The 26,581-nt window shown below is 43.1% G+C and overlaps 1 protein-coding gene across 2 annotated transcripts; it reads right to left on the reverse strand.

Moving 5' to 3' along the window:
• Positions 1 to 1,086: 1,086 nt before the first annotated feature.
• Positions 1,087 to 26,581, reverse strand: LOC132833619 (sphingosine-1-phosphate phosphatase 2-like). Of its 2 annotated transcripts, XM_060852023.1 has the most exons (5): positions 26,310 to 26,581; positions 21,407 to 21,565; positions 10,802 to 10,981; positions 5,859 to 5,948; positions 1,087 to 2,701 (listed from the first exon to the last, which is right to left on the reverse strand). In XM_060852023.1, the coding sequence occupies exons 1-5, from the start codon at positions 26,520 to 26,522 to the stop codon at positions 2,159 to 2,161; spliced, it is 1,185 nt and encodes a 394-aa protein (XP_060708006.1). In that variant the 5' UTR covers positions 26,523 to 26,581; the 3' UTR covers positions 1,087 to 2,158. The 2 variants fall into 2 exon arrangements, with proteins under 2 accessions (XP_060708006.1, XP_060708007.1); XM_060852024.1 differs by lacking the exon at positions 21,407 to 21,565.

Below are 26,581 nucleotides of genomic sequence, written 5' to 3' on the forward strand. Positions count from 1 at the left end.
ATCAGCAGTCATTGGGTAAAACTGAGGACTGTAGATGCTGGAAATCAGAGTTTAGATCAGAGTGGTGCTGGAAAAGCGCAGCAGGTCAGGCAGCATCCGAGAAGCAGGAAAATCGACGTTTCAGGCAAAAGCCCTTCATCAGGAATAGAGGCAGGAAGCCTGCAGGGTGGAGAGATAAATGGGGGGAGGGGGTGGGGGTTGGGGGGGGGGTGCTGGGGAGAAGGTAGCAAAGACTAAAATAGGTGAATGGGGGTGGGGATGGAGGTGATAGGTCAGAGGGGAGGGTGGAGCAGATAGGCAGGTATCCATTCCGCCCTCCCCCTGACCTATCACCTCCATTCTCACCCTGAACCATCGATTTTCCTGCTCCTCGGATGTTGCCTGACCTGATGTGCTTTTCCAGCACCACACTGATCTAAACTCAGCAATCATTGGACAATAATCAGCAAGAGGATATATGGATGTTCTCCCCTCTACAATCCAGTGCACTATTAGATTCCCTACAGCGTGGAAACAGGCCCTTCAGCCCAACAAATCCACACTGACCCTCCGAAGAGCAATCCACCCAGACCCATTCCCTACATTTACCCCTGACTAAGACACCTTACACTACGGGCAATGTAGCCTGGCCAATTCACCTGACCTGCAACCCACCCATACCCCTACATATACCCCTACCTAACACTACGGGCAATTTAGCATGGCCAATTCACCTGACCTGCACACCTTTGGATTGTGGGAGGAAACCAGAGCACCCGGAGGAAACCCACGCAGACGCTGGGAGAATGTGCAAACTCCGCACAGACAGTTGCCCAAGGCGAGAATTGAACCCGGGTCCCTGGCGCTGTGAGATAGCAGTACTAACCACTGAGCCACCGTGCCACCCACTAAAGACACTGAGGGCTCTGAACCCTTTTATCAACACCCTGGTTTATGTCAACTCTGATCAAGAAGTGTGCCAGGAATCCTATTATCAAAATGGCTGAACTTTGTTCAGTATTAACCGGTGACATATCTGAATCAAGCTAAACATCAGGTTAAATCTTAATTCCAAAAATAGTGGGAGTGAATGGGAAGAGGCTCGAATTCTCAATATGAATTAGTTTATTTGAATGAATGTTCATTGTGTGAAGGAGCTGCTGGGGTAAAGTCAAGGAACCTACAGTGTTGACAGTCAGTGCAGTTTTGAAGCACATTGTAAATCTATTCGATGGTCTCAGCCCAGAGCGCAAGACAGAAGCAAGGAATCCTTTGATCAATGTAATCACAGAAGAAAATGTCCACCTTTACCAGAGAATGGTTTGGTTGAGATCTTCATTGATGAGCAATGACCTACGGTCCCTCGGGTTTCTGACTAGATCCGAGCTAAGGCAAGGATTCTCCTGGAGTTCAGAATGCTGATTTCAGGAAAAGATGGAGGTTGTTCCGAGATGCCCTGACCACTCGCCAAATTGTCCTGGAGGCAGCCTCAATCGGTGATTCACTCAAACGTAAGAAGCAGAAGCTTCTGAGGTCGGTCTGAGAATGTGAGGGAGCCCCGAAATGGAAGGTTGTGAAATATTTGAGGGGGCCAGAGTGAGGGGAGGCAGCACACTGTTGGGATCAGAGGGGATGACCTAGTGGTATTATCGCTGGACTGTTAACTCAGAGACCCAGATAACATTCTGGGGACCCACGTTTGAATCCTGTTATGGCAGATGGTGGAGTTTAAATTCAGTAACTATCTGGAGTTAAGAACCTCATGATGACCATGAATGTATTGCTGATTGTCATGAATGTTCAGGAATGTTCTTTAGGGAAAGAAACTGCCATCCTTACCTGGTCTGGCCAACATGTGACTCTTAACTGCCCTTTGGGTAATTAGGGATAGGCAATAAATGCTGCCTAGCCAGCCACACAAATGAATGAATAAAGGAAACCCCTCAATTTGAATCGCAACTCAGACTCCAGTGCCCACTCTACTGCCGGTAAAACCGCCCCTCACTGGAAGTTGTATCAGTGGGGCTTCTGAGGCTGCCCCTGGACAGTTCACACTGTGACCTGAGTGGATCCAGCTCCAATTTCCCCCATCACCCCGATTCCTCACACTCAAGGAGCGGGAACATTCGGCCCCTTCAGTGCTACACTCTCCTCACCTGCCTCCCAACATGCATCAACTTCAAAGCGCTAAGTAGTGGTGTACTGCTGGGCACACAGCGAGTCCCACCACCCCCAGGCAGCTGTAGGTGATGTACTTGTAGGGCACCTCGACCCTCAGAAGTTTCCGAGCCTCCCGGTCCCTGGGGGAGACTCCGGCCAACCTGCAGACCAGAGTCAGGGCGACTGACTTTATCAGTTGCCGAGCGATGAACACAATAACGATGCCGATGGCGAATCTGGCACCCATCCTGCAGATCAATGGTGCAGAGAGTGTGGGAATGTCATAGGGTGGGGCAGACGAAGGTTCTGGAAGGAGGCTCCACTGGTGATTGATCCAGGTGGCCAAAGCGGCACCACCGCCCGCACTCACAATGTTGGTGGTGTCTCCCCGGGCCGTGCTCCAGTGATCCAACTCCGGGTAATAAATAGACACCAGGAACGACAGCGACAGTGCCAGTACAGGGGCGAAACTGTTCCTCATCTGGAAGCTCTCCAGAGCATCCCAGAAAGGGTAGGAAACAGCCACCAATACGGCAGTGATTGCAATTCCACACAGCACATCCTGAAGAAGAGAAAGAGCAATCAGTTACAGCCGGCCATAATAGGAAATGATTAGGCCGTTTGGCCCCTCCATCTCTGCCATTCAGTAGGATCATGGCCGATCCTACACTCCTCATGTCCACTCTATCCCCTTTACTCCTCTACTGATGAAGAATTTATCTCAGCCTTAAAATACACAAGCACTCAGCCTCCACACATCTCTGGCAAGAATTTCCAAAGACACTCAACCCTGAGTGAAGATATTCCTCCTCAACTCCATCTTAAACTGGGACCCCTTAATTCTACAACTCTACCCCATGGTTGGGACAACATCCTCTCAGCATTTACCCCAACAAGCCCTTTCAGAATCCTACATTCTTAATTCGATCATCTCTAAACTTCGATGAGTTGAGTCCCAACCTGCATAACCTTTGCTCATGAAACAATCTCTCCACACAGGAGATCATCCGAATTAATCTTCTCTGAACTGCCTTTAATTAAAGGACCAAATAGCTCACATTACTCCAGATGTGGTCTCAACAGCACCTTGTACAGTTGCAGTAAGACGTCCCTGCTTTTATACTCCAACTTGATGAAATAAGGGCCAACAGTCCATTAGCCTTCCAGATTACCGGCTGCACCTGTGCGCTAGCTTTCTATATTTTGACAAGAATCCCCAAGTCCATTTGTGTTGCAGTTATCTGCAGGCTTTCTTCATTTAAATAATATTTAGTTCTTTTGACTCCCTTCCAAAATGAACAATTTTACATTTCCCACATTCTACTCCATTTGCTGACTATAACCCTTAAAATAAACTGAAACCTTTCACTATAATTCTGACTATAATCCTTAAAATCCACATAAATTCTTCACCACTTTTTCATACTTTCAGAAACTGGACAGAAACTTTCATCACAGAATAGTTGCTTACAAAAAAGATTCAGTCTCCGAATGGAAGTCAGAAAAGTTGAATCAAATCCTGGAGATCCTGAATGTAGAAAATTCCTGTCTAGGTCTCATCTGAAATCAGTTGGCACCTGAAGTACACTTCGCAGCACTTTATCCAAAGGGCTGCTGTACATGTGGCATTCCCCACCCTCCCCATGAACTCCACCTCCTTCTTTGATTGTGAATCTGACTATGGAGGGAATCATGTTCAACACACACACACACACACACACACACCAGGGAAGCAGCTCAGCTCCCCAGCAGACTGAAATGAAAGCAAAAAATTCTTGGGAAACTCAGCAGATCTGGAGAGAGAAGCAGAGTCAGCATTTAGAGTCCAGTGTGACTCCTCCAGAACCAGATTTCTGTCCTCCTAGTTCACACTGAAGTGCACCTTAGCTGAGACCAGGCAGATCAGGCAATTAAAACAATCGTTATGCAGTTATGAAGACAGTGTTTATGACTACTGACTCACTGTTGTTTCCAGTGAAGACTCTACATTTGCTAATCATTCATAAACAATTCACCCTCTATATAGATGTCCATTTTTCAATCTGTAGCTTGTCCTACAGCTAAAGAGTATGTGTTTTTGGACTGGGATAACAGCTGAAGTATTAATGAATAGATGACTTTTATAACATTGTTGCTTTAAGCTGTTAAATGCACCACAGTAGGAAACACTCATGGGTAGGCACTGTGTTGGTATTGACTGGAGTAAGTCAACAAACCCGAGGGTAACTGAATAGATGGAGAGGATGATCAGTTTGAGGTTCTCAGTGACTCCAGGGTGGTGTTAAGGTTCTTTGGCTACAGCCCATAAACCACAGCCATTTTCTCAGAATTAAGATTGATGTCAAAAAGTTTGCAACCTGTGTATTGCCACTTAAGTACATTGCCTCTTGTTGCTTTTTATATTGTCAGTTCATAAGGTGATAGCAAGCTAATCACCAGCTCATCACTTGCTGCCCTGAGGGCAAGGAGAATTGACCATGAAGCATGTGGGATTGAAGTCATGTATAGGCCAGACTGGTTATTGATGACGGGTACTCTTCTCTGACAGTGCACAAATTGCGAGGTTTATTAAACTCTATTTTCACAATTTGTTATGGTGTAATTTGAACTAATGGGTCCCCAATACCAAGACCATAACTATTAGGTCAATATGAGGAGGAAACAATTAGATGGGATTCAGGGATGTCATGAGAAAGTATGTTAGTTATATTATTCTGTCAAAACAAGGAACCTGTTGAGCTTTCAGCCTTTTCCATAAATGTTCTTAGTGATCAGATGGTTTGTACGCAAGTAGAGACATTCATTGGGATTTGGCTTACTGCATATAAAGATGCACTTTAGTACAGCTGTGGTGTGGTTGAGTTAGGAGATATATGCTTGTAATAGTTTGCTCTGTAAAAGGCTGAGTCCAGACTGACTCCAGTGCTATCCTTCACCAGTTGATTTTCGGGAGCAGAACAGAGACCTGTGCAGATAGGTATTGTAATATCATCCTGCTATGTTGTCTTCATCGATATTGGTGTATTTGCAGCATTTTCTGTGTTCATTCAGATTTCTGGGATTTGCTTTTTTTCCCTATGTTGAGTAAGTCAGATCACATTGCTATATAGCCTGGGCCTTTGAAGAGTTAATCATAGAATCTCTACTGTGTAGAAAGAGGCTATTCAACCCATCAATTCTGCACCGAAGAGGATCCCACCCCCATAACACCACATTCACCACAGTTAACCTTCTCAATCTGCACATCCCTGAATACTATGGAGGAATTTAGCATGACTATTCCACCCAACCTGCACATCTTTGGACTGTGGGAGGAAACTGAAGCACCCGGAGGAAATCCACGTAGACACGGGGAGAACATGCAAACACCACACTGTGGCCAAGGTTGGAATTGAAGCTGGGTCCCTGGTGCTGTGAGGCAGCAGTGCTAGCCACTGTGCCACCCAAAGTTCACTAGGTCAGTTGGATGGCTAGCTGGTTTTCAATGGAGATTGACACCAGTAGCATGAGTTCAATTCCTGTATCAGCTGAAATCACCACGACAGCCATGCCTGAGGGCTGCTGGTCTTCAAGTTAAACTCAACAGCAGTTATCTCTCTCTCTCACTAAGGAGAGAGCAGCCTATGATTCTCTGGGACTATGATGATTTTAATTTAACAGAAAAGATTTTTCACTGATTACCACCGTATCATGCAGTGCACTGCCCATTCCTGACTTACCAAAACTGTATGCATTCCTGTGTAAATACGGCTAAGGGAGACCAAGGTACAAATAGCCAAAGCTAGCAGTAGTCCCAGCTCAAAAGGATACTGAAATAAAAACAGAGAGATGGTTTGCTTAGTGACAGCTTAGATGTAAAAGCTCCCTTTACACAGTCCTATCAAACACTCCCAGGACAGTTGGAAAACAGTTCATATACAGAGTAAAGCTCCATCCTAAAAGTCTCAAATATTCCCAGGAGAGGAACAGTATCATTTTAATATAACATACTTCTCAAATTCCACTCTCCTCAGAGGTCAGTATTATTAAAGTTGGCAGAGGTTTCAGAACACACTTTGAGTGTACTTAACTTTAACATGACTCAGAGGTACCAGTGTTGGACAAAGTTAAAATTCACACAACACCAGGTGATAGTCCAACAGATTTATTTGGAAGCACGAGCTATCGGAGCGCTGGTGATTGTCAACCACCTGATGAAGGAGCAGCGCTCCGAAAGCTAGTGCTTCCAAATAAACCTGTTGGACTATCACCTGGTGTTGTGTGATTTTTAACTTTAACTTTAATAAGCTGATTTGTTTTGGTCAAGTGTAAATGTAATCTTCACTGTTTAAAACAATGAAGCCATACTTAATGAGAAATTCAAAGTTGATCTTCAGAAACTTAGCAATGTATGTTCTAACTCGGGCAATTCAGTGTGACTCCTGCGGTCCCAGTCAATGTCACAGCCTAATCCCATTCCTTGCATCTTTTTGTGTGAAATAAACATCTCACTACAGACACAGCTCTCTGCTCTGTAGTGCCCCAAGGCTATCAAATACTTTTTGTAACCCAAGCACATAGTTCTTCATGAGGAATTGAGTCTGTGACATTTGAATGAGAGGAGCAGACTACATTGAGACTGACTCTTACAACACAAGAGCTGAAATAATTCTGCTAAAATCTACAGCAATAGCACAAGACAGATGAGAGTTGGTCTGAACTTCAATTAATTGTAACCCCAACAAATGATTGCACAATCACAACTCAAAATAAAACCCATACTATGCTGATATTTCATGGTTTAAGCTGCTGATTTAACGCATGGAGTTTTCATTGAACAAAAAAAACCAAATCTTTCTGCAAGCTTTGAGCAGAGAAGTAAACATGTCTCAGTCTGGTCACTACTTTGTGTAAGCATTCAAGGATCATGGTGTGGGGACACTTCCAGTTAGTTATGAGTCCACTCCGCATCTCAGCTGTGGCTCAATGGGTAACTCCCTTACCTAAGAGTTACCACCTAAGGATGGTTGTAATTTCAAATCCTGTTCCTGAGACTGGAGTACAAAATCCAGTCTCTGCTGCAGTACAGAGAGAGTGCATAACTATTGAAGGTGCACCTTTCAGATTAAACGTTCAATGAAAGTCTTATCTGCCTTCTCAGGAGGATACGAGAGTAGGATTCAAACTCGTGTCCCCAGCATTTTAGCTTGAGTTGCTTGATTACAAGTCTAGTTATATCACCACCACATGCTCCTCTGGCGGTGCTTACATCAGAACTGTAGCACCAATTGTGTTAGAGAGATCGCTGTAATTTCCTGCCCAATTATTTCTCTGAGCTTCCCTCAGCCAACATGATTAATATAGATGCTGAAAATGTGTTGCTGGAAAAGCGCAGCGGGTCAGGCAGCATCCAAGGAACAGGAGATTTGACGTTTCGGGCATAAGCCCTTCTTCAGGAATCATGCCCGAAATGTCGAATCTCCTGCTCCTTGGATGCTGCCTGACCTGCTGCGCTTTTCCAGCAACACATTTTCAGCTCTGATCTCCAGCATCTGAAGACCTCACTTTCTCCTCCCTGATTAATATAGGTTACTCACTCATCATTGCCTTGCTGCTTGTGAAACACAAATTGGTGCTACAGTTCTGATGTGAGCACCACTAGAGGAGCATGTGGTGGGGGGATATAACTAGACTTGGAATCAAGCAACTCAAGCTAAAATGCTGGCGACACAAGTTTGAGTCCCACCATTACAGATGGTGGAATTCACTTCAATTAATAAGTCTGAAATTAAAAGTTAGTCAAATGGTGATCATGAAATCAGGGTGATTGGCATAAAGAAAAATCACCTGATTCACTGCTGTCTTTTGGGGAAGAGAAATCTGCCATTCCTGGCCAACCTGACTTTCCGGATCCAGAGTTTTGAGGTTGAATGTTAACCGTTCTATAGGTAACAAATGCTGGCCTCACCTGCACCAGTCACAGCCCAGGAATGAATAAAAGATCATGGTGGTTGAGGTGGAAATTTCAAATCCTAAAAGGAACATGAAGCGTTGTATCCTAGAAGTCTACGGACCAGATGCTGAGAAGTATGAAATGTGGGTTAGTTTGTTCAGGTACAACAAGGGGCTGAATGGCCTCTTTGCATGCCTTAACCTTGTTGTTATGGTTCTATTACAACAATAAAAGCAGCGGGTACTGTCCAGTAAAATTCCTCTTTCTGAGACATATCTGTGAACTGAAAGGGCGGGTTTTACTAATTGGCCACTTGTTTGATTACCTTTTTCTGTCTAAACTACTTTCAGATTTGGAGCAGGGTGACAGAGCCGAACTCCTGGGCTCCTGAACTCAGTGATCATGGATGTTGAAATTCCTTTTGTGATACTCAGTAGTAACTGATTAACCAGAGAGAGAGTCACTTTCACAGTAATTAGATTTTATCGAGCCTGGAGATGACCTTGCCAATTTTTTTAAAAGCTTCTTGGCAGTTCTGATCGGGGAAACACGTGGTTCCAGTTACTATCCTTTTAAAACATTTTCTTTCTCTGTTCAGTGTCTCCATTCTGTTACAACAAACAGGGTAAGAAAGCACTGTGAGCCCAAGCCACTGTAAGAGCATGGGCCCCCTCAATGTTTTTGTTCATGTAAGGCAAGATATCTGGGCCTGTGTGTAAGGTTTGTCATGTGCAGATAAATGTCTGGGTCTGTTGATAAGGAGGGGTGAGTACAGTGGGTTGGTGTCCATATGTGCACATACATTGATACAGGTTTATGCATGTGTGAATGTTACTCTTACGCTTTCACTTTCATTCTGTGGCCCTGGTTCACTTTAATTTCCTCTAGAAGCTCCCTCTCATTAAATCTTTCCCTTGTTCTCACTGTTTTTCTCACTCACTTTCTCTCACCGTTTTTCGACTCCGCTTTGTCTCCCACAGTGTCAGCCGCGGCTCAGTAGGCAGCACTCAGAAGGTTGTAGGTTCAAAATCAATTTCAGAAAAGTGAACGCAGAAATCCAGGCAGACACGAGTGCTACACTCTTACATGCAGTTTCAAACTGAGGCCAGTCTGTTGTGCAAAGTGGATGTAAAAGGTCCCATTCAAAGAAGAGTAGGAAAGCCCAATTTAATACTTATCCATCAATCAATATCACAAAACCGGATTATCTGGGGGTCACTACTGCATTACTGTTAATGGATGTTTGTACAAGTTGGTTGCTGTATTACATTCACATGACTATACTGTAACCTCTATGGTCCATGAATCTACTGTTCAGATACAACACTTGTCTGGTTGTGTTTTGAGTAGGCCCACTCATCTTAGTACAGTACCTTGGGAATGGGAATAGGGAAAATACAGTGTTTGGTTTTAATACTGCTTTATAGTATCTTATTCCTGTTTAGTAGTGAGGTAAATATTTATCTCTATGCTTTTTCTGGTTCACACAGGTTAGGCATTCTAACATCATTCTCCAACCCAGAAAATTTGAAAATCCATAATTAACTTGGTCCCAAACATTCTAGGCAGGAGAGGTCACATGCTATGAAACATGAAAGGTGCAATATAAATGCAAGTCTTTCTTTTCTTTGGTTTCCCTACTTATTGCCTATGTCTGCCTTCTCCATTCTCTCCTTTTCATTCCTTTTGCTGTTAAATCGCTGGTGTTTTGGTCAAGCTCGCATTCTGAGCTTTGACTTGGAGAGCTGTTTAGGAGACCAACAAAATTCCCTGTGCCCATTTATTGGATGTAATTTTAGGATGAAATGCTCCATGCCCAAACTGCACCAACTTACAGTGACTGAAAGAACCTGAGGCACCAATTTAAACAGGTATTCGACCCTTGAGGGACCTGTGTTCTTTCCAGGAACCCTGCAACACAGTGGACAGCATCGAGCGGAACAGGGCTGGACCTTACTTCTACTGTGGTTTCTGCTGTTTCCTTAACAGCCTCCAGGAGGAGCAAGAGTGCTACATTCTAGGAATCAAAGTGCACCCTGAGGGTCAATGCCCTTCTATAACTGGCCCTACTCTTTACCCGACTGGTCACACCTGTCAGCACTGCCAGCACTTTCAGGGACATGCCTCTGGAGAGATGACATTTGATGACAGGTTGTCTCTATTGCTACAATGAGGCCAGAGGACCAATTCTTGAGATGTCTTGGGCTTCCCCTGTCCAGGTAGTCTCTAGAAACACACGTGCGATTAGGTTCCCAAAATCAGACTTGAATGAATTTCTTTAACAGCCTTTCCCCGCAACCACAACACCCTGTATTCTAATTATTCTGACCCAGGTGCACTGCTGCCAATTCTGCTGCACAAACCACGGCCTTGGCTAAAGTGAGCTCACTCTGTCCAAGCCTAACTGAGAATTTCTTAGCCTCAGTGCTTACTCATAGGATCATTTGGGAAATAAACCGAGTTAACATTGCTTTTGGTGCTATTATAGAAACAGATGGTAGCCAATGGAGAGAAAAAAAATGGAATACATTGTCCAAGGGATCACTAATCCACTATGGCCCACTTAATGCCATATCCACCCACCCCACTCCGATAGATTATCTGATGAGTCAATACCAGTGACGAGGATAAAAAAAGAATTTGAAGCTGCCACAAGAAAGTGAGAGGTGTGGCTCCACAAGAGCCACCTAAACACTTGAAAGACCAAAGCAGAATTGAACGCCATCTCACCTTGTACCTGTTCATTGTAGCCAAAAGGAAGGTGAAGGGGATTGCAGTGGCAGCCATGGCATGAGTGGAGGGCATTCCATATTCTGCATCCACCCGTACTTCAAGCTTGACCACTGGAGGTGACGGAGGCCTCGGCCACCTTAAGACATCCTTGGAAGCCTGGCCAATGTACATTACAACCTGGAGGAGTGGAGAACACAAGGAGGGAGGAATCAATTGATTAGAAACTCCACCTATCTTTCTCATCAACACTGACCAGGAAAATGTCCAGGTGTCAGGGTTCAGCATAGCAAAGCAGCGTAATTGCAGTGGGACACATTCAAGGAGGAAATAAGGAGAGTACCAATAAAGATCCAGGTTATCGGGGGCATCCAGGATTTGATAGAAAGAAAAGGGAAGGCTTATGGCAGATAAAAAGGTTCAAAATAGCAGTAATCCTCAAAGAGTACAGAATGTGCCAGGGGAAATTTCAAAGAAAATTAAGAGAGTGCAAAAATGGGCATGAAAGAATAATGGCAAGTAAAATAAAGGAAAATCCAAAGTTATTATATGAAGGCTAAAATGATAACTAGAGAGAAAGTAGGACCCATTAAGGACCACAGTGGTAATCTGTGCATGGAGCAAGAGGATGTTGGTAAGGTTCTGAATAAATACTGTGTTGGTGTTCACTAGTGAGACTGACAATGTGGCCTTAAAATCAGGGAGAAGGACTGTGATATACTAAAATAAATTAGGATAGACAGATGGGAGATGCTGACATGCTTAAAAGTAGATAATTATCCAGGGCAAGGTAAAATATATCCCAGGCTGTTGAGTGAGGCAATAGCAGGGGTTTGGCTATCATTTTCAATTCCTCCCTGGCCACAGGAGAGGTGCCAAAGGGACTGAGGGACTGACAATGTGATACTGATATTCAGGAAAGAAATAAATGATAAACTAGGAAACTGCAGGCCAGGCAGTTCACCCTCAATGGCAGAGAAACTATTGAGGGACAGAATTAATCTGCATGAGGAGAAGCAGGGATTATTCAACAACATTCAGTAAGGTTTTTTTTAAAGAGATGTCATGTCTGACCAACTTGATTACATTTTTCAGGGTAACCAGATGTGTAGATGAATTTGATGCAGTTTACTTGAACATTATCAAGGCTTTTGATAAGATTCTACATAGGATACTGATAGTGAAGGTAAGAGCACTTGGAATCCAAGGAAAATTGGCTACTTGGATCCAGAATTAGCTGAGTGGCAGGAGGCTGATGGCTGAGCGATGTTTATGTGACTGGAAACCTGTGTCTAGTGGGGTTCCACAGGGACCACTGTTTGTGATATAAATAAACAGTTCAGACTTGGTGCACTTCTGCAGATTGAAATGAAAACTGGTAGGGTGGGAAATAGTGAGGAGGATAATAACAGATTACAGGAGACTATAGAAGGGTCGGTCAGATGGGCTGATCAGTGGCAAATGGAAGTAAATCCAGGAAAGTTTGAGGTGATGCATTTGGACAGGACAATGATGAATGTAGTACCCCAGGAAACACAAAGATCAGAGGGACCTTGGTGCACATATGATTTGTTCCTTATGGTAGCAGGAACACAAAGTGGTTAGTCAACTATATGGGATACTGGCCTTTAATAACTAAAGCATTGAATTTAAAAGCAGGCATGGTGGCACAGTGGTTAGCACTGCTGCCTCACAGCGCCAGAGACCCAGGTTCAACTCCCACCTCAGCCTGTGTGGAGTTTGCACATTCTCCCTGTGTCTGTGTGAGTTTCCTCTGGGTGCTCTGGTTTCCTCCCACAGTCCAAAGATGTGCAGGTTAGGTGAATTGGCCGTGCTAAATTACCCGTAGTGTTAGGTGAAGGGGTAAATGTAGGGGAATGGGTCTGGGTGGGTTGCGCTTCGGCGGGTCGGTGTGGATTTGTTGGGCCGAAGGGCCTGTTTCCATATTGTAAATAATCTAGTTTATGCTGGAACTGAATGAAAAGTTAGTTAGGCCACAGCAAGAATCCATGTATGTAGAATCATAGAATCCCTACAGTGTGGAAACAGGCCCTTCAGCCCAACAAGTCCACACCAACCTTCCGAAGAGTAACCCACCCCTCTACCCTATATTTACCCTTAAACAATGTACCTAACCTACACATCCCTGAACACCATGGGCATATTAGCATGGCCAATTCACCTCGCCTACACATCTTTGGTTTGTGGGAGGGGACACCCACGCAGACATGGGGAAAATGTGCAAACTCCAAACAGACAGTCCCCTGAGGTTGAAATTGAATCCAGGTCCCTGAAGCTGTGAGGCAGCAGTGCTAACCACTGTGCCACCCTATGCTGTATATGTTTGCACTGGAGAGGGTGCAGAGGAGATTTTCTAGTCTGTTGCCTGGGCTGGAAAGCTTAGTTATGAAGAGAGATTGGGTAGACTGGAGTTATTTTCTTTGGAGCATAGGAGACTGAGGGAGGTAAATGATTGAAACGTATAAAACTATGAGGGACATACACAGGGAAAAACCTTTCCCTTTGTTGGACAGATCAATGACTGGGGAATGGATTGAAGGTAAGTGTCAGGAGGTTTAGATGAGATGCAAGGGAAAACAAATTCACTCAGAGGAATGGTGGGAATCTGGAACTCACTCCATGCAATGGCGGTAGAGGCATAAACCCTCATAACATTTCAAAAGTAATTAGATGTACTATTGGGCTGCCAAGGTATACAAGACTTTGGACCAAGTGCTGAAAATTAAGATTAGAGTAATTAGGTGGTTCCTTCTGACTGGCATAGACTCAATGGGCAAAAAAGGCTCTCTCTGTGCTATAGACCACTATTACGGTATGACTGTGAAGCTGTTAATTACCTGTCCTGACTTAACTAGGGGACAGTGAGATCTGCAGATGCTGGAGATCAGAGTTGAGAGTGTGGTGCTGGAAAAGCACATCAGGTCAGGCAGCATCCAAGAAGCGGGAGAATCGACACTATGGGCCAGAGCCCTTCATCAGGAATATCCCTAATCTTACTTTCTGCTCTTAACCAGATATTTACCCAGGAAATGCTCGACTCAGCATTAACTCAGGGCTAATGGAATCTTGATGAAAATTGTTGTCAAACCTTTAGTCTCACTCTTGATCTGGTTAATTTTAAATTTAATTTGCTCCAGTGTTTAAAGTCCAGTTTAACTTGTAATGTCAGCAATGTGTGTGTCTCTGCTTCTTCTTTCTGATCAGTGGAGTATCATATTCCTCTACCACATAAAGGTGGATAAATCCCCAGGACCTTATCAGGTATACCCTAGAACTCTGTGGGAAGCTAGAGAAGTGACTGCTGGGCCTCTTGCTGACATATTTGTATCATCGATAGTCACAGGTGAGGTGCCGGAAGACTTGAGGTTGGCTAACGTGGTGCCAATGTTTAATAAAGGTGGTAAGGACAAGCCAGGGAACTACAGACCAGTGAGCCTGACCTCAGTGGTGGGCGAGTTGTTGGAGGGAATCCTGAGGGACAGGATGTACATGTATTTGGAAAGCAAGGACTGATTAGGGATAGTTAACATGGCTTTGTGTGTGGGAAATCATGTCTCACAAACTTGATTACGTTTTTTGAGGAAGTAACAAAGAGGATTGATCAGGGCAGAGCAGTAGATGTGATCTATATGGACTTCAGTAAGGCATTTGACAAGGTTCCCCATGGGAGACTGATTAGCAAGGTTAGATCTCACAGAATGCAGAGAGAACTAGTCATTTGGATACAGAACTGGCTCAAAGGTAGAAGACAGAGGGTGGTGGTGTTTTTCAGACTGGAGGCCTGTGACCAGTGGAGTGCCACAAGGATCAGTGCTGGGTCCTCTACTTTTTGTCATTTACATAAATGATTTGGATGCGAGCATAAGAGGTACAGTTAGTATGTTTGCAGATGATACCAAAATTGAAGGTGTAGTGGACAGCGAAGAGGGTTACCTCAGATTACAACAGAATCTTGGCCAGATGGGCCAATGGGCTGAGAAGTGGCAGATGGAGTTTAATTCAGATAAATGCAAGGTGCTGCATTTTGGGAAAGCAAATCTTAGCAAGACTTATCAAATGGTAAGGTCCTAGGGAGTGTTGCTGATCAAAGAGACCTTGGAGTGCAGGTTCATAGCTCCTTGAAAGTGGAGTCGCAGGTAGATAGGATAGTGAAGAAGGTGTATGGTATGCTTTCCTTTATTGGTCAGAGTATTGAGTGCAGGAGTTGGGAGGTCATATTGCAGCTGTACAGGACATTGGTTAGGCCACTGCTGGAATATTGCATGCAATTCTGGTCTCCTTCCTATCGGAAAGATGTTGTGAAACTTCAAAGGGTTCAGAAAAGATTTACAAGGATGTTGCCAGGATTGGAGGATTTGAGTTATAGGGAGAGGCTGAACAGGCTGGGGCTGTTTTCCCTGGAGTGTCAGAGACTGAGGGCTAATAGAGGTTTACAAAATTATGAGGGGTATAGAGTGAGATCTAAATAGGAAAGTCTTTTCCCTGGGGTTGGGGAGTCAAGAACTAGAGGACATAGGTTTAGGGTGAGAGGGGAAAGATATAAAAGAGATCTACGGGGCAACTTTTTCACGCAGAGGGCGGTACATGTATGGAATGAGCTGCCAGAGGATGTGGTGGAGGCTGGTACAATTTCAACATATAAGAGGCATTTGGATGGGTATATGAATAGGAAGGGTTTGGAGGGAAATGGGCCGGGTGCTGGCAGGTGGGAGTAAATTAGGTTGGGATATCTGGTCAGCATGGACAGGTTGGACTGAAAGGTCTGTTTCCTTGCTGGACATCTCTTTGACTCTGTATACATCCAGTAAATTCACTGTGCCTTATTTGCATCACAATAACCAGTTCTTTGAATCCTTAGATCAATTCCTAACAATTAAGGTGGCTATCAGCCCTATAGGATTGACAGAAATCTGAAGGAATTGATTATCTATCTCCAGTATCTGCTACAAGCAAAGCCAAGGAAAAAAAAATCTCTGAAGCATTTTATTAAATATTTTTTAAGAACTGTCTTTGATTTCCTTTTCTTTGATTAGTTGTAAAATATTGGAGATCGGATGAAGGCCATTGCATGACAGACAATCAATTAATTGAATAATACAGAATGTATTCACTTTACAAATGGAAGATTTGACTTATAAACAAAGGCTAGGAAGGCTGGAACTCTTTCCACTGGAGCACAGGAGGTTGAGAGGTGACCTGTTAGAAGTTTATAAAATAATGAGAGGTACAGGTAAAGTTGGTAATAGTTGTCTTTTCCCCAAGATGGGGAATTTCAAGACAAGGGGCACATTTTTAAAGTGAGAGGAGAGAGAAAATGTTTTACACAGAGGGTGGTCTGTGTGTGCAATGAACCTCCTGAGGAAGTGGTGTATGAAGGTACAATCTCAACATTTAAAAGTCATTTGGATAGGTACATGAATAGGAAAGGTTGGGAAGGATGTGGGCCAGGAACAGGCAGGTGGGGGTGTTTAGTCTGGGATTATGTTCAGCATGGACCTCTTGGACCGAAGGTGCTATGACTCTATGACTATGGCTGCCATTCATTGCAAATATGATTGATTTGCATCAAGTTTGCTTGTCCAACAGTTCCTATCTCCCTTGATTTCCTAAGGCTCCAAAGGTGTCAAGAATTCCACAGATTCATAATCCACTAAGTGAAGAAAGTTCTCCTCATCATAGTCCTGAATGATTGTTCCTTCGTCCTGAGACAATGGGCTGGATTTTTGGTGCTCCCATGGGTGGCTTGAATCAAGGTATTTTCCCAGCTCAGGAGACCTGCTTCCGTTTGAATGCAACTCACATTCAAGGCAGGAAGGGATAGGATCAAGATGGGCTTACTGAACTCAGAACAGATTATAGGCATTTTTAAAAGGTTTTTGATTCCAAAAGAGGGTTGTCCATGCCCCCATCTTCCAAATTCCTCAGCTCAAGGAAACAAATCATAATGTCTAACCCAACAAACTCCCTTCACAATCTTGTATGTTTCAGATTATTTCCCATTTTTCTAAACTCCACTGATTATAGACCAAATTTACTCAGCATCTCATCGTTGGACAATTCTTTCATCCCAGGAACCAATCCAATATGTCTTAATTATAATTGCCTCTGACATAAGTTTAGCCTTCTTCGGATATGGAGACCAAAACTGTGTATAGTACATCAAGTGTGGTCTCCTTTAAAGCTCCATACATACATATTCTTATGTTATAATCTCCTTGCAATAAAGACTAATATGCTATTTGTGTTCAAAATTGCATTGTGCCGTGCACTAATTTTCTGTGTCTCTTGTACAAGGAAATCCAAGGCTCTCTGAATATCATTTAGAAGTTTCACATTTTTTTGAAAAGTAATTTTGCTTTCCTGTCCCTACTATCAAACTGAATAAACTCACAAAATTTCATCACATTATACTCTGTTATGTTGTTGTTCACTTTATAACTTTATATACCTTTGTACAGCCTTTATCTCCCTTTCAGCTTACATTCCTACCCAACTTTGGATCATAGGGAAACTTGAAGGCATTAGATAAAGCACACAGAGAAAAATTATTCCTATTAGCTAATGGATCATGCACTGCAGACACATATTTAAGATTTTAGGTAAGAGATACATGTTGAATGAGAACAACAATTTTATAAATTTAATGCAGGGAGTGGTAATGATCTGGAACTCACTGCCTACAGGTATAATAGAAGCAGAGACAAAAAAAATGAAAAAGCAAAAGAAAATTAGATAGATACTTGAAGGAAATAAAGTGTCAGAGTAATGGGTTTAGAACAGGAGAATGGCACTGACAGGATTGCTCCATAGATTGTTGACATAGATTCAGTTTCCAAATAGCCGCCTTCTGTTCTATGACTCATTCTAACCAGGTCTTCAACACTATGCTGAAGATACTTAGTAGGTGAGGCTGCATCTGTGAAGACAAACACAATTAGCAAGCTGAATGTTATGCAGTGTCGGACTCCTGAGACGATGCTACTAACCACCATCTAAAAGGGCAGATGGCTATTCATTGAGGGGACCACCGAATGCATGGAGGCAGGAGTTCACTCTTCCAGCTCAGGGCATCTCCACCTCAGTGTACTGCCCGTCAGTTAGAGGCTGGCAGCTCCCCAGCACTTTGAACCAGAGACATTTGCCGTTGGATCAGTATTTGAGTATGTTATAGCGAGCTTTGAGAAGATTTATAGCTCAGGTTGAGGTTTTGGATGTAGGCTTGCTCACTGAGCTGAAAGGTTCATTTCCAAACGTTTCGTTGCCTTACTAGGTAACATCTTCAGTGGGCCTCCTGTGAAGTAATGCTGAAACTTCCTGCTTTCTATTTATATGTTTGGGGTTCTTTGGGTTAGTGATGTCATTTCCTTTGGTGATGTTATTTCCAGTGGTGAAGTCACTTCCTGTTCCTTTTCTCAGAGGGGTGGTAGATGGGGTCTAACTTGATGTGTTTCTTGATAGAGTTCTGGTTGGAATGCCATGCTTCTAGGTTTGAGTATGTGTTTAGAGCCTTGCTGAGTATTAAGCTAGCAGGTCCCTGTGGAGGTATTGGTGGTGAGTTGAGGTTTGAGAAGCTATAGGTAGAGGGCAACCTAGATGAGATAATATTATGGGACAATATCTTGGCTTCCAATGGACCACATGTTGGCAGGCCACTTGCTATGATTGCTTCCTGCTGCTTTATGGTGGTGGGGACAAGAGGGAGTGAGTAAACCCCAACTGGATTTAATGCGTATTTCCTGGCCTTCTAACCCATCAGCAGATGAGGGTAAAATCTAGCCTAATGCTTCAGGTCAGGATGATATTTCATCAGAACCTTTGTCAAGCATTTGTTAAATCACGCAAAAGTATAATATAATTACAGATGGAAAGCCCAATCAGCTCATCTCTGCTCACCCACCCTGAGAAAACTGAAGGCCCACCAATGTACATCCAATTATTTAAATGATTCCTTCACTACCAATTTTATTCCATGTGTTGATCAACTCCTGAGTTCTCTGTGTGGAGAGGAATTTCTTTTCAGTCAATAATTATTTTATGAGTATGAACTTGTGAACATATGTCTACTCCTGTTGCACAATTATCATCATTACATTCTACTAACTATTTCATGCCCTTTAAAAGATTGCCTCCTTCCCAAGTTGAAAGCCCTGATCTTTTTCCATGTCTTAGGCAATGATACTAGTGGTTCGCTCCACTTCATCCAAAACTTGAAAGTCTGTTGTGTTCAGTTCCCAGAATTAATCAAAAGCAAAATATTGCTTTGTTTCTGCCCTCCAGAAAGCCTTCTGTTGATGTCAAGGGGAAATTGAACATTTTGAAATTGAGATTGATAGATGTTGGCTGATAACTGTTGAGTGTTTGGAGATTGCTTCAGATACCTGAAAATGTTATGCAGTCATGGAATATGGGTCTCACTGGTTGGGCAGCATGTACTCTCCATCCCTAAATGTCCTTGAGAAGGTAGTGGGGAACCGTTCTCTTGAACCACTGTAGTCCATCTGGGTTGGGTACACCTACAATGCTGTTAGGAAGCAAGTTCCAGGACTTTGACCCAGTGACATTTCCAAGTCAGAATAGTATAGGTTTGTAGGGGAATTTGCAAGTTGTGATGTTTCCATGTGTCTGCTGCCCTTGGCATTCTAGGTTGGACTGGACACAGATTTGGAGGATGCAATCAATGGGGTCTTGGGGAGTTGCTGTACGGCATCTTGTACATTGTACTTGCTGCTGCCACTGCACAGCAGTGATGAAGGAAGTGAATGTTGAAGGTGGTGGCTTGGGAGCCAGTCAAACAGAATGTTTTGTCCTGAAATATGTCGAGCTTCCTGATCTATGTTGGAGCTACTGCCATCAAGGAAAGTGGAGACTATCTTCAATATTTTGCTTTGATTTGATGGATTTTCAGTTCATGTATTGCGTGGGTTATTGAATTTGGATGCATATCAACCAATATCTAATGAAATAGTAAAACATTCTCATAGGGGAATAGCCTCCTGTTCCTGAACTCGCAATGTGACCTGGCTAAAGCGCTATACACAGAGTAACTCATTAAATCCTTTGACTGATTTTGTGTAGTTCAACATTATATTGAGTTTGATATATATAAATAATTTAGACTTCTTAGAGGTTTATAAAATGATGAGGGGCACGGATAGGGTAAGTAGACAGACAAGGGCTTTTCCCTGGGGTGGGGAAAATACAAAACTAGAGGGCATAGGTTTAGGATGAGAGAGGAAAGATTTAAAAGAGACCTAACGGACAACATTTTCGTGCAGAGAGTGGTGCATGTATGGAATGAGCTGCCAGAGGAAATGGTGGAGGTTGATATGGTGACAGCATTTAAAAGGTATCTGGAGGAGTATATGAATAAGAAGGGCTTAGAGGGATAAGGGCTAAATGCTGGCAAGTGGGATTAGATTTATTTGGAATATCTGGTTGGCATGGACAAGTTGGTTTGAAGGGTCTGTTTCCATGCTGTACATCTCTATGACTCTATGACTGACTGATTCAATGCATTGAGAATATGGAAATAAATTAGTATGCCATTGTGATTGATCATGACCCATTCATGAAATATCCTGGTAAACAAGTTCTACATGTGCAGGGATTATTGTGTGGTGAATGTGCAGTTTACTGTAATTAAAGTGAGGCAAGTGTGAACATATGCAATCAGAAAATACCATTTCATCGGGAATAAATACTTGGGTGGAGATCATAGTGCTCTTGTCTCCAGAGTAGCACCACCCCTGCCCTTTCCAATTGTGTTACTGCCTTTTGCCCCATTTTTGCAAGAGAATCTCCACAAAGAGATGTTAGGTCATATTCTTTTTACCTAATCATTGTTACGAATCAGCTGCTGTGGGACATTTGACGATGAATATCAGGTATGAAGATTATACTGTCTTTAAATCCATGCCTCCTTTGGCTCACGTGTGTTAGGGTCAGAGAACTGGAGCATCTAGGACTTAATTAGTTCACACTCCACAGGCCCTTCAACCCTGACATTTCTGTTGCATTCTGGTATCAGATGCTCAGGGCCAATTTTCAAGATCCAACTCAACTAGGATTAAGGGATTAATAATGAGGAATACTATTGCCTTCCTGGCTCAGGAAGGAACGAATTACCCAACATTGATCCCTTCTCTGTCCAACTGATCTCAGCCACAGTAGCAAGTTGAGTTGCAGAGTCCTGGGTCTGAGCAGGGAAATGACACTTATTGCCAGCTATCAAACACTGATGGCGTTGCACACCATAGCTTAACAGCCTCTTGGCACACATCCAGGCTGATCATTTGAAGGAAGTAATGGGATGGCTGCCAATACCTGTACAAACATGAATGATGCATTACCACCTTAATCTAGTCAAACATTACAGTGGTTTTATTGCAGCATTGTTGGACAATATTTGAAATCATGCCACAGAGGAAGTTCAGTTAGACTGATTTTGCCATAATAGAGTAGAACATTGTCAAAACTTTTTAGCACATTGTCCTTGCTATACCATGCCACAGAACCTAGCTGTTTTTAGTAATTTCAATCGTCACGCTCCCCCACCCACACAAATATATAAATGAAGTCACTCACTGCCCAGATATTGATCACCCTCCGAGCCACGTATGGATCAATATTCCAGAAGCAAAAGGGAAGGAAGGTGATGTAAAAAACTTCCTGGCCCAAGGTGGCAGCAAACAGAAAGAGGTAATAGAGGAAGTAATTCTCAATCTTGTATTTCTTCTGAGGAACCTGGAGAAATTGTACACATAATATTGTTATCAGAGTTTAGGGGGCAGATACTGGAATATACAAAAGCGGAGCAGAGAGGGACTTTCATACCTGGTAAAATGCAACATAAATATCAGTAAAAATATGTTCATTTTTTCTAATGTCATAAGAAAAGTTGCCTTGTACCCAACCATTGCATTCTAAGGATCACACCCAAAATTATGTGCTGCATTTAAAAGACTGGTACAATGGAACTACCCAGGAACATCTTTGACCTCCAGATGAACTCATCCAGTGTTCAGTTAAAGAATTTAGTCTTTAAGAGATTTATGCATCTACATTAGTGTTTTTTTTTAAGTTAGAACATTATCTATCTTCTGAGTTTCTCTGCAAATAACGTACTTCCCCAACAGCAGTAATGCACCTCTTCAATAACATAGTAATAATATATTTTCTTCCAACCAATACTTTCGGCAAAAGTAATTTATCAGCCTGGTTTCTGTCCACCAACTCTTTCCCTTCCTTTGTCCAAATGTGCTTCCAACCCTGAAGTCCAATTCCATGGGTCTGTCCACTCTCCAGCTGTTGGGGTTGGTTCACTCAGTTGGCTACACTGATGCAGAATGATGCCAACAGCATAGATTCAATTCCTGCAGTTACCATGAAGGACTTTCCTTTTCACCCTCTCCCTTTGCCTAACATGTGCTAATTCTCAGGTTCAACTATCACCACTTGTCTCTTTCTAATGAGAAAGCAGCCATATGGTCTGGGAAGACAATGGTGATTTAACCTTTACATTCCTGAATTATTATTACCCACATGGGAATCTGAGTGTGTCGGCGGAATGTTCAGTAGTAAGAAGCCCAAGACTGTCCTCACCTCAAACCCACACTTGTGCTTTCCCAGTAGGGATCATTGCAAGCGATCAGGAGCAGGAACCAAGGCTGATCTAGCCTCTCTCAAACACAGAAGTCATCACAAGCAGGAGCCCTGCCTAATCTAACCTCTCCTGAACACGGAGGTTGCTGGACAGTAAGGAGGACAAGGAATCCTGGTCAATTTACACTTTCTCTGACAGAAAGTTCATTGGCCAAGTACAGGAAGCCTATTAGTGTTTTCTTCTCCCATCTCAGTGTCCCAACCAATGCCCAAGCTTAGACTGGTTCTTCAACATGACTTGAGAATAAGATCTGCTAGCATGGCTCAGTACCACACGCAATCTCCATTTTTAGCCAGAAGATATCTTGAATGATGCTTTAAAGCACAAACACTTGTATTTATATTCCAAAGGTCAGGGCATCCTTTAATACTTTATAATCAATTAATAAGTACTTTTTGAAATGCAGTAACTGTTATACCATTGGAAATATGGCAGTCAATCTGTGCACAAACAATATAGTAAGAATTAGATAATCAGTTTCAGTAATCTTGATTGAGGGATAAATACTTACTAGGACACAGGGGGCAGATTTGTTATTTGTCTTTCAATAGTGCCATAGGATATTATATATATTTCCACTTGAAAACACAAACCTGTTTAATATCTCACCTCTGACAGTATGACACCCTTCAGTACTGCACGTGGAATGTCCAACTAGATTTTGTGCCCAATTCTCAAGAGAAACAATGCCTTTTTGGCTGAAAGATAAGAGGGCTAGCCACTGAACCACAATTGCACAGATAATATGAATGAATTGTACCTTATTGTTTTTAAAACCTTTAGATTCTTGCCAAAACTTTGCGTGGGCAAGACTACAAAGGGAGACAGAAGACTGTGTCACTTCAAAAACCATTTAATAATCAGGATCAAGATACCAGACAATTTAATGATCTCAACCAGGAACAAAAGCTGATTCAAACAACCTGGTCTCAATAGCTTGCTGTCATTCCAATGAGACATTGTCAAAAATGTGAAATCTATGTCAGCAGAGGTGCACAATAACTACACCCATCCAATCTTCAAAATATTCCTGTGTTTGTAAAATATTTACACAATATTGGAGTTTTTCCCTGTGAGGATGTGGAAAGCGATTCATGAATCCATACCGGCTGGCACTTCAACTCACCAGTAGTTGAAGATTCCCACCCTTCATACACTGAAAAACCAGCACACTCCACAACATATCATCCAGGCAGATGCTCCCACTGCAATACTGACAGAGTGCTGCATTGTCAGAGTTGCTGTCCTTTGGATGGTGCATTAATCCATTGCCTTCTACTTTCTCAGGTGAGCAAGTAAAATCCCAAGCAAGTACGATTTTGCAAAAGGACAAGGGAGTTCTATAGTCCTGGCTAATATTTATCCCTCAATCAGGATCACAAAAATGGACGATCATGGTCATTACCACATTACTGTTTGGAAGTTTGCTATTCTGCTTGCTGCCCTTTTTCCAAAATTACAACAGTGACAAAAATTCAAAATTATTTCCTGCCTGTGAAATGCCTTAGGATATCTGGGGGGAAAGGGTGAAAGGTGCTCTAAAATGCACATTCTTTCTTTTCTCTATCATATCATCTGCAATTGTGATCAGAAATAGGAATCTATTCATTCCATGTCTCTATTCTGATAATAGACTGAGATCAAACTATGAAATATTACCAGGTATTTGCTATACATCTGGGGGAATTGAAGTGTTCACACTGAATGCTTGGCACAATTCACTCCTAGCGTGCAGAAGGCTCTCCAGTTACACAGCAAGGAAACTTGGTGTCAATATCATCATCAGTGCTTGAGCTGACTGCAGGATAACCATGGGAAAGCAGGGTCATTGGTTGAGGGGGGGAAAAAAAATCAGCCTTGACAGTGATGTCTTTCAGTATTTGATATTCTCCTAACACTCAGTAACTAATTTTGCAATGAAGAACAACTATTCTGGTGAGGTACCAGTCAACACCATAGAATGATTAGATTACATTACAGTGTGGAAACAGGCCCTTCGGCCCAACAAGTCCACACTGACCCACCGAAGCATAACCCACCCATACCCCTTAACTAACACTATGGGCAATTTAGCATGGCCAATTCACCTGACCTGCACATCTTTGGACTGTGGGAGGAAACCCACGCAGACACGGGGAGAATGTGCAAACTCCACACAGTCAGTCGCCTGAGGCGGGAATTGAACCTGGGTCTCTGGGGCAGCGGTGCTAACCACTGTGCCGCCCACATGATGGGTTCTAAAGAATATTTACTCCAGAAAGTGGTGAGTTTCCAGAATATTAGTCAAAGGCAAGTATATGCAATTGAACTGATGATCAGCCATGATAGTAGTGTTGGGCTAATGGGATGCTATCCTTTATGACAAAAGAGATTGCACGTATAAGTAAGGAAGTAAAAACAATGACTGCAGATGCTGGAAACCAGATTCTGGATTAGTGGTGCTGGAAGAGCACAGCAGTTCAGGCAGCATCATAAGTAAGGATGTTATGCTTCAGTTCTACAGGCATTGGTGAGACCATATCTTGAATGTTGTGTACATTTTTGGTCTCCTTATTTAAGGAAGGATGTAAAGACAATGGAGGGAGTGCAGAAAATGTTCGTTAGAGTGATACCTGGAATGAGCAGGTTCTCCTATGAGGAAAAGTTGGTAAGTTGGGCTTAATTTCACTTGAAATTAAAAGAGTGATGGAGTGCAAAAGATCCTAAACAGTCATCACAAAATGGACACGGAAACAATGTTCCTCTTGTGGGTGAGTTCAGAACTAGGAGGCATTTTTATAAAACCAAGAGTTATCTTTTTAATACAGAGCTGAGGAGAATACTTTTCTGAGAGTTGGGCAACTTTTGAACTCTCCCTCAGATGGGGATGGAGGCAGGATCATTAAGTAATTTTAGGGCAGAATTGAATAAATTCTCATTAGGTAAACAAGTCAAAGGTCATTGGGAATGTGAGTTTCAAACCACAAACAGATCAGTCATGACTTTATTGAATGGAAAAGCAAACATGAAATGCCAAATGGTCTACTTCTGTCTCTTATTCACATGTTTGTATATTTCTAACAGGCTCTAGGGACTGAATCTAGGGACTGGTCCTATGCTAATATTCAATGCAAAATAATCCTTGAAGAATTCGTAAACTTCCTGAGCTGTTGAAACCTATTGGAGAATTATAAGAAGGTTCTGATCATTTTCTCAGTGGTAGGCAGCTAGTGAATATGCACTAGGCCATATCATCAGATTATCAATGAATTATTTGACATCTCCAAAGAGGTGGTTTAGCTGCCTTCTCCTGCTCAGAGAGTAAGGAGACTGTCTGCAGCACACACTAGACAGGCCCAGGATTCAGTTTCTGATAGGCGTGGGGTCTGAGCATCTGTGACAGGATAAACCCAGCACAGGATGAGACAGCAATAACGAAAAAAAAGCAGAAAAATAATCCCCCTATTCAGATAGCTCAGAACTTGAGGTGTAGGAACCTGTCTCTGTGGAGCTGTGTGCTGCACCCAGACCTTGCTATTTCAACGACAGAAGCATTTCAGCTTCTGGCCCCAGGCACAGGAGTGACTGAACAGCGACCAGGAGTGTGAAGTCTCACCGAACTCCCTCCTCCCGGGGTACTGAGGCCAATTCAGTCGCACCCAGAGGAGACCAAGTCACCCAGGGCGGCTGGATTGTTGGAAACCGGGCCTTCCGCATCTCCACAGTGTTCTTCAGTAGAACGCCCTTGGGCAAACTTGGTGCATTCCATCGGATTGGATTAGCGCTGAGTGAGGTCCGCCTGTGAGTGAAGTCAAAGAACAGGCGGCACTGGGTCGATGCACTTACCGGAGCCCCCGGGACTGTGCCGTTGTTTGCAGCGTTGGTATGGTTCCCTGTCCAGGCAGCAGTGTGGACCCGGTGTGTATGATCTGCCTGTCCGCCAGTTTCTGTGAAGTGCCGCCGAGTTGGTTTCCCTTCGGGAAGCAGACTGAGCCCACAGAGTTTCTGAAACTGAGCCACCAGCTCGGGCCCCCGCAGTCTATTCACCAAATCGGCCATGTCAATGTTGGCCAAGGGACTAGTGCAACTGCAACTCCTGGGCAGCTCACCTGGGTTTA

The sequence above is a fragment of the Hemiscyllium ocellatum genome, chromosome 37 (genome assembly GCF_020745735.1).
Source record: "Hemiscyllium ocellatum isolate sHemOce1 chromosome 37, sHemOce1.pat.X.cur, whole genome shotgun sequence".
NCBI lineage: Eukaryota > Metazoa > Chordata > Chondrichthyes > Orectolobiformes > Hemiscylliidae > Hemiscyllium > Hemiscyllium ocellatum.

Excerpts from the sequence above, each read along its gene's own strand:
- LOC132833619 (XM_060852023.1), bottom strand. The coding sequence starts at position 26,522 with ATGGCCGATTTGGTGAATAGACTGCGGGGGCCCGAGCTGGTGGCTCAG. Across the intron at positions 5,949-10,801 it reads CTACAATGAACAGGTACAAG|TATCCTTTTGAGCTGGGACT; the intron begins GTGAGATGGCGT and ends TTTTTATTTCAG. Across the intron at positions 2,702-5,858 it reads CAGGAATGCATACAGTTTTG|GATGTGCTGTGTGGAATTGC; the intron begins GTAAGTCAGGAA and ends TCTCTTCTTCAG.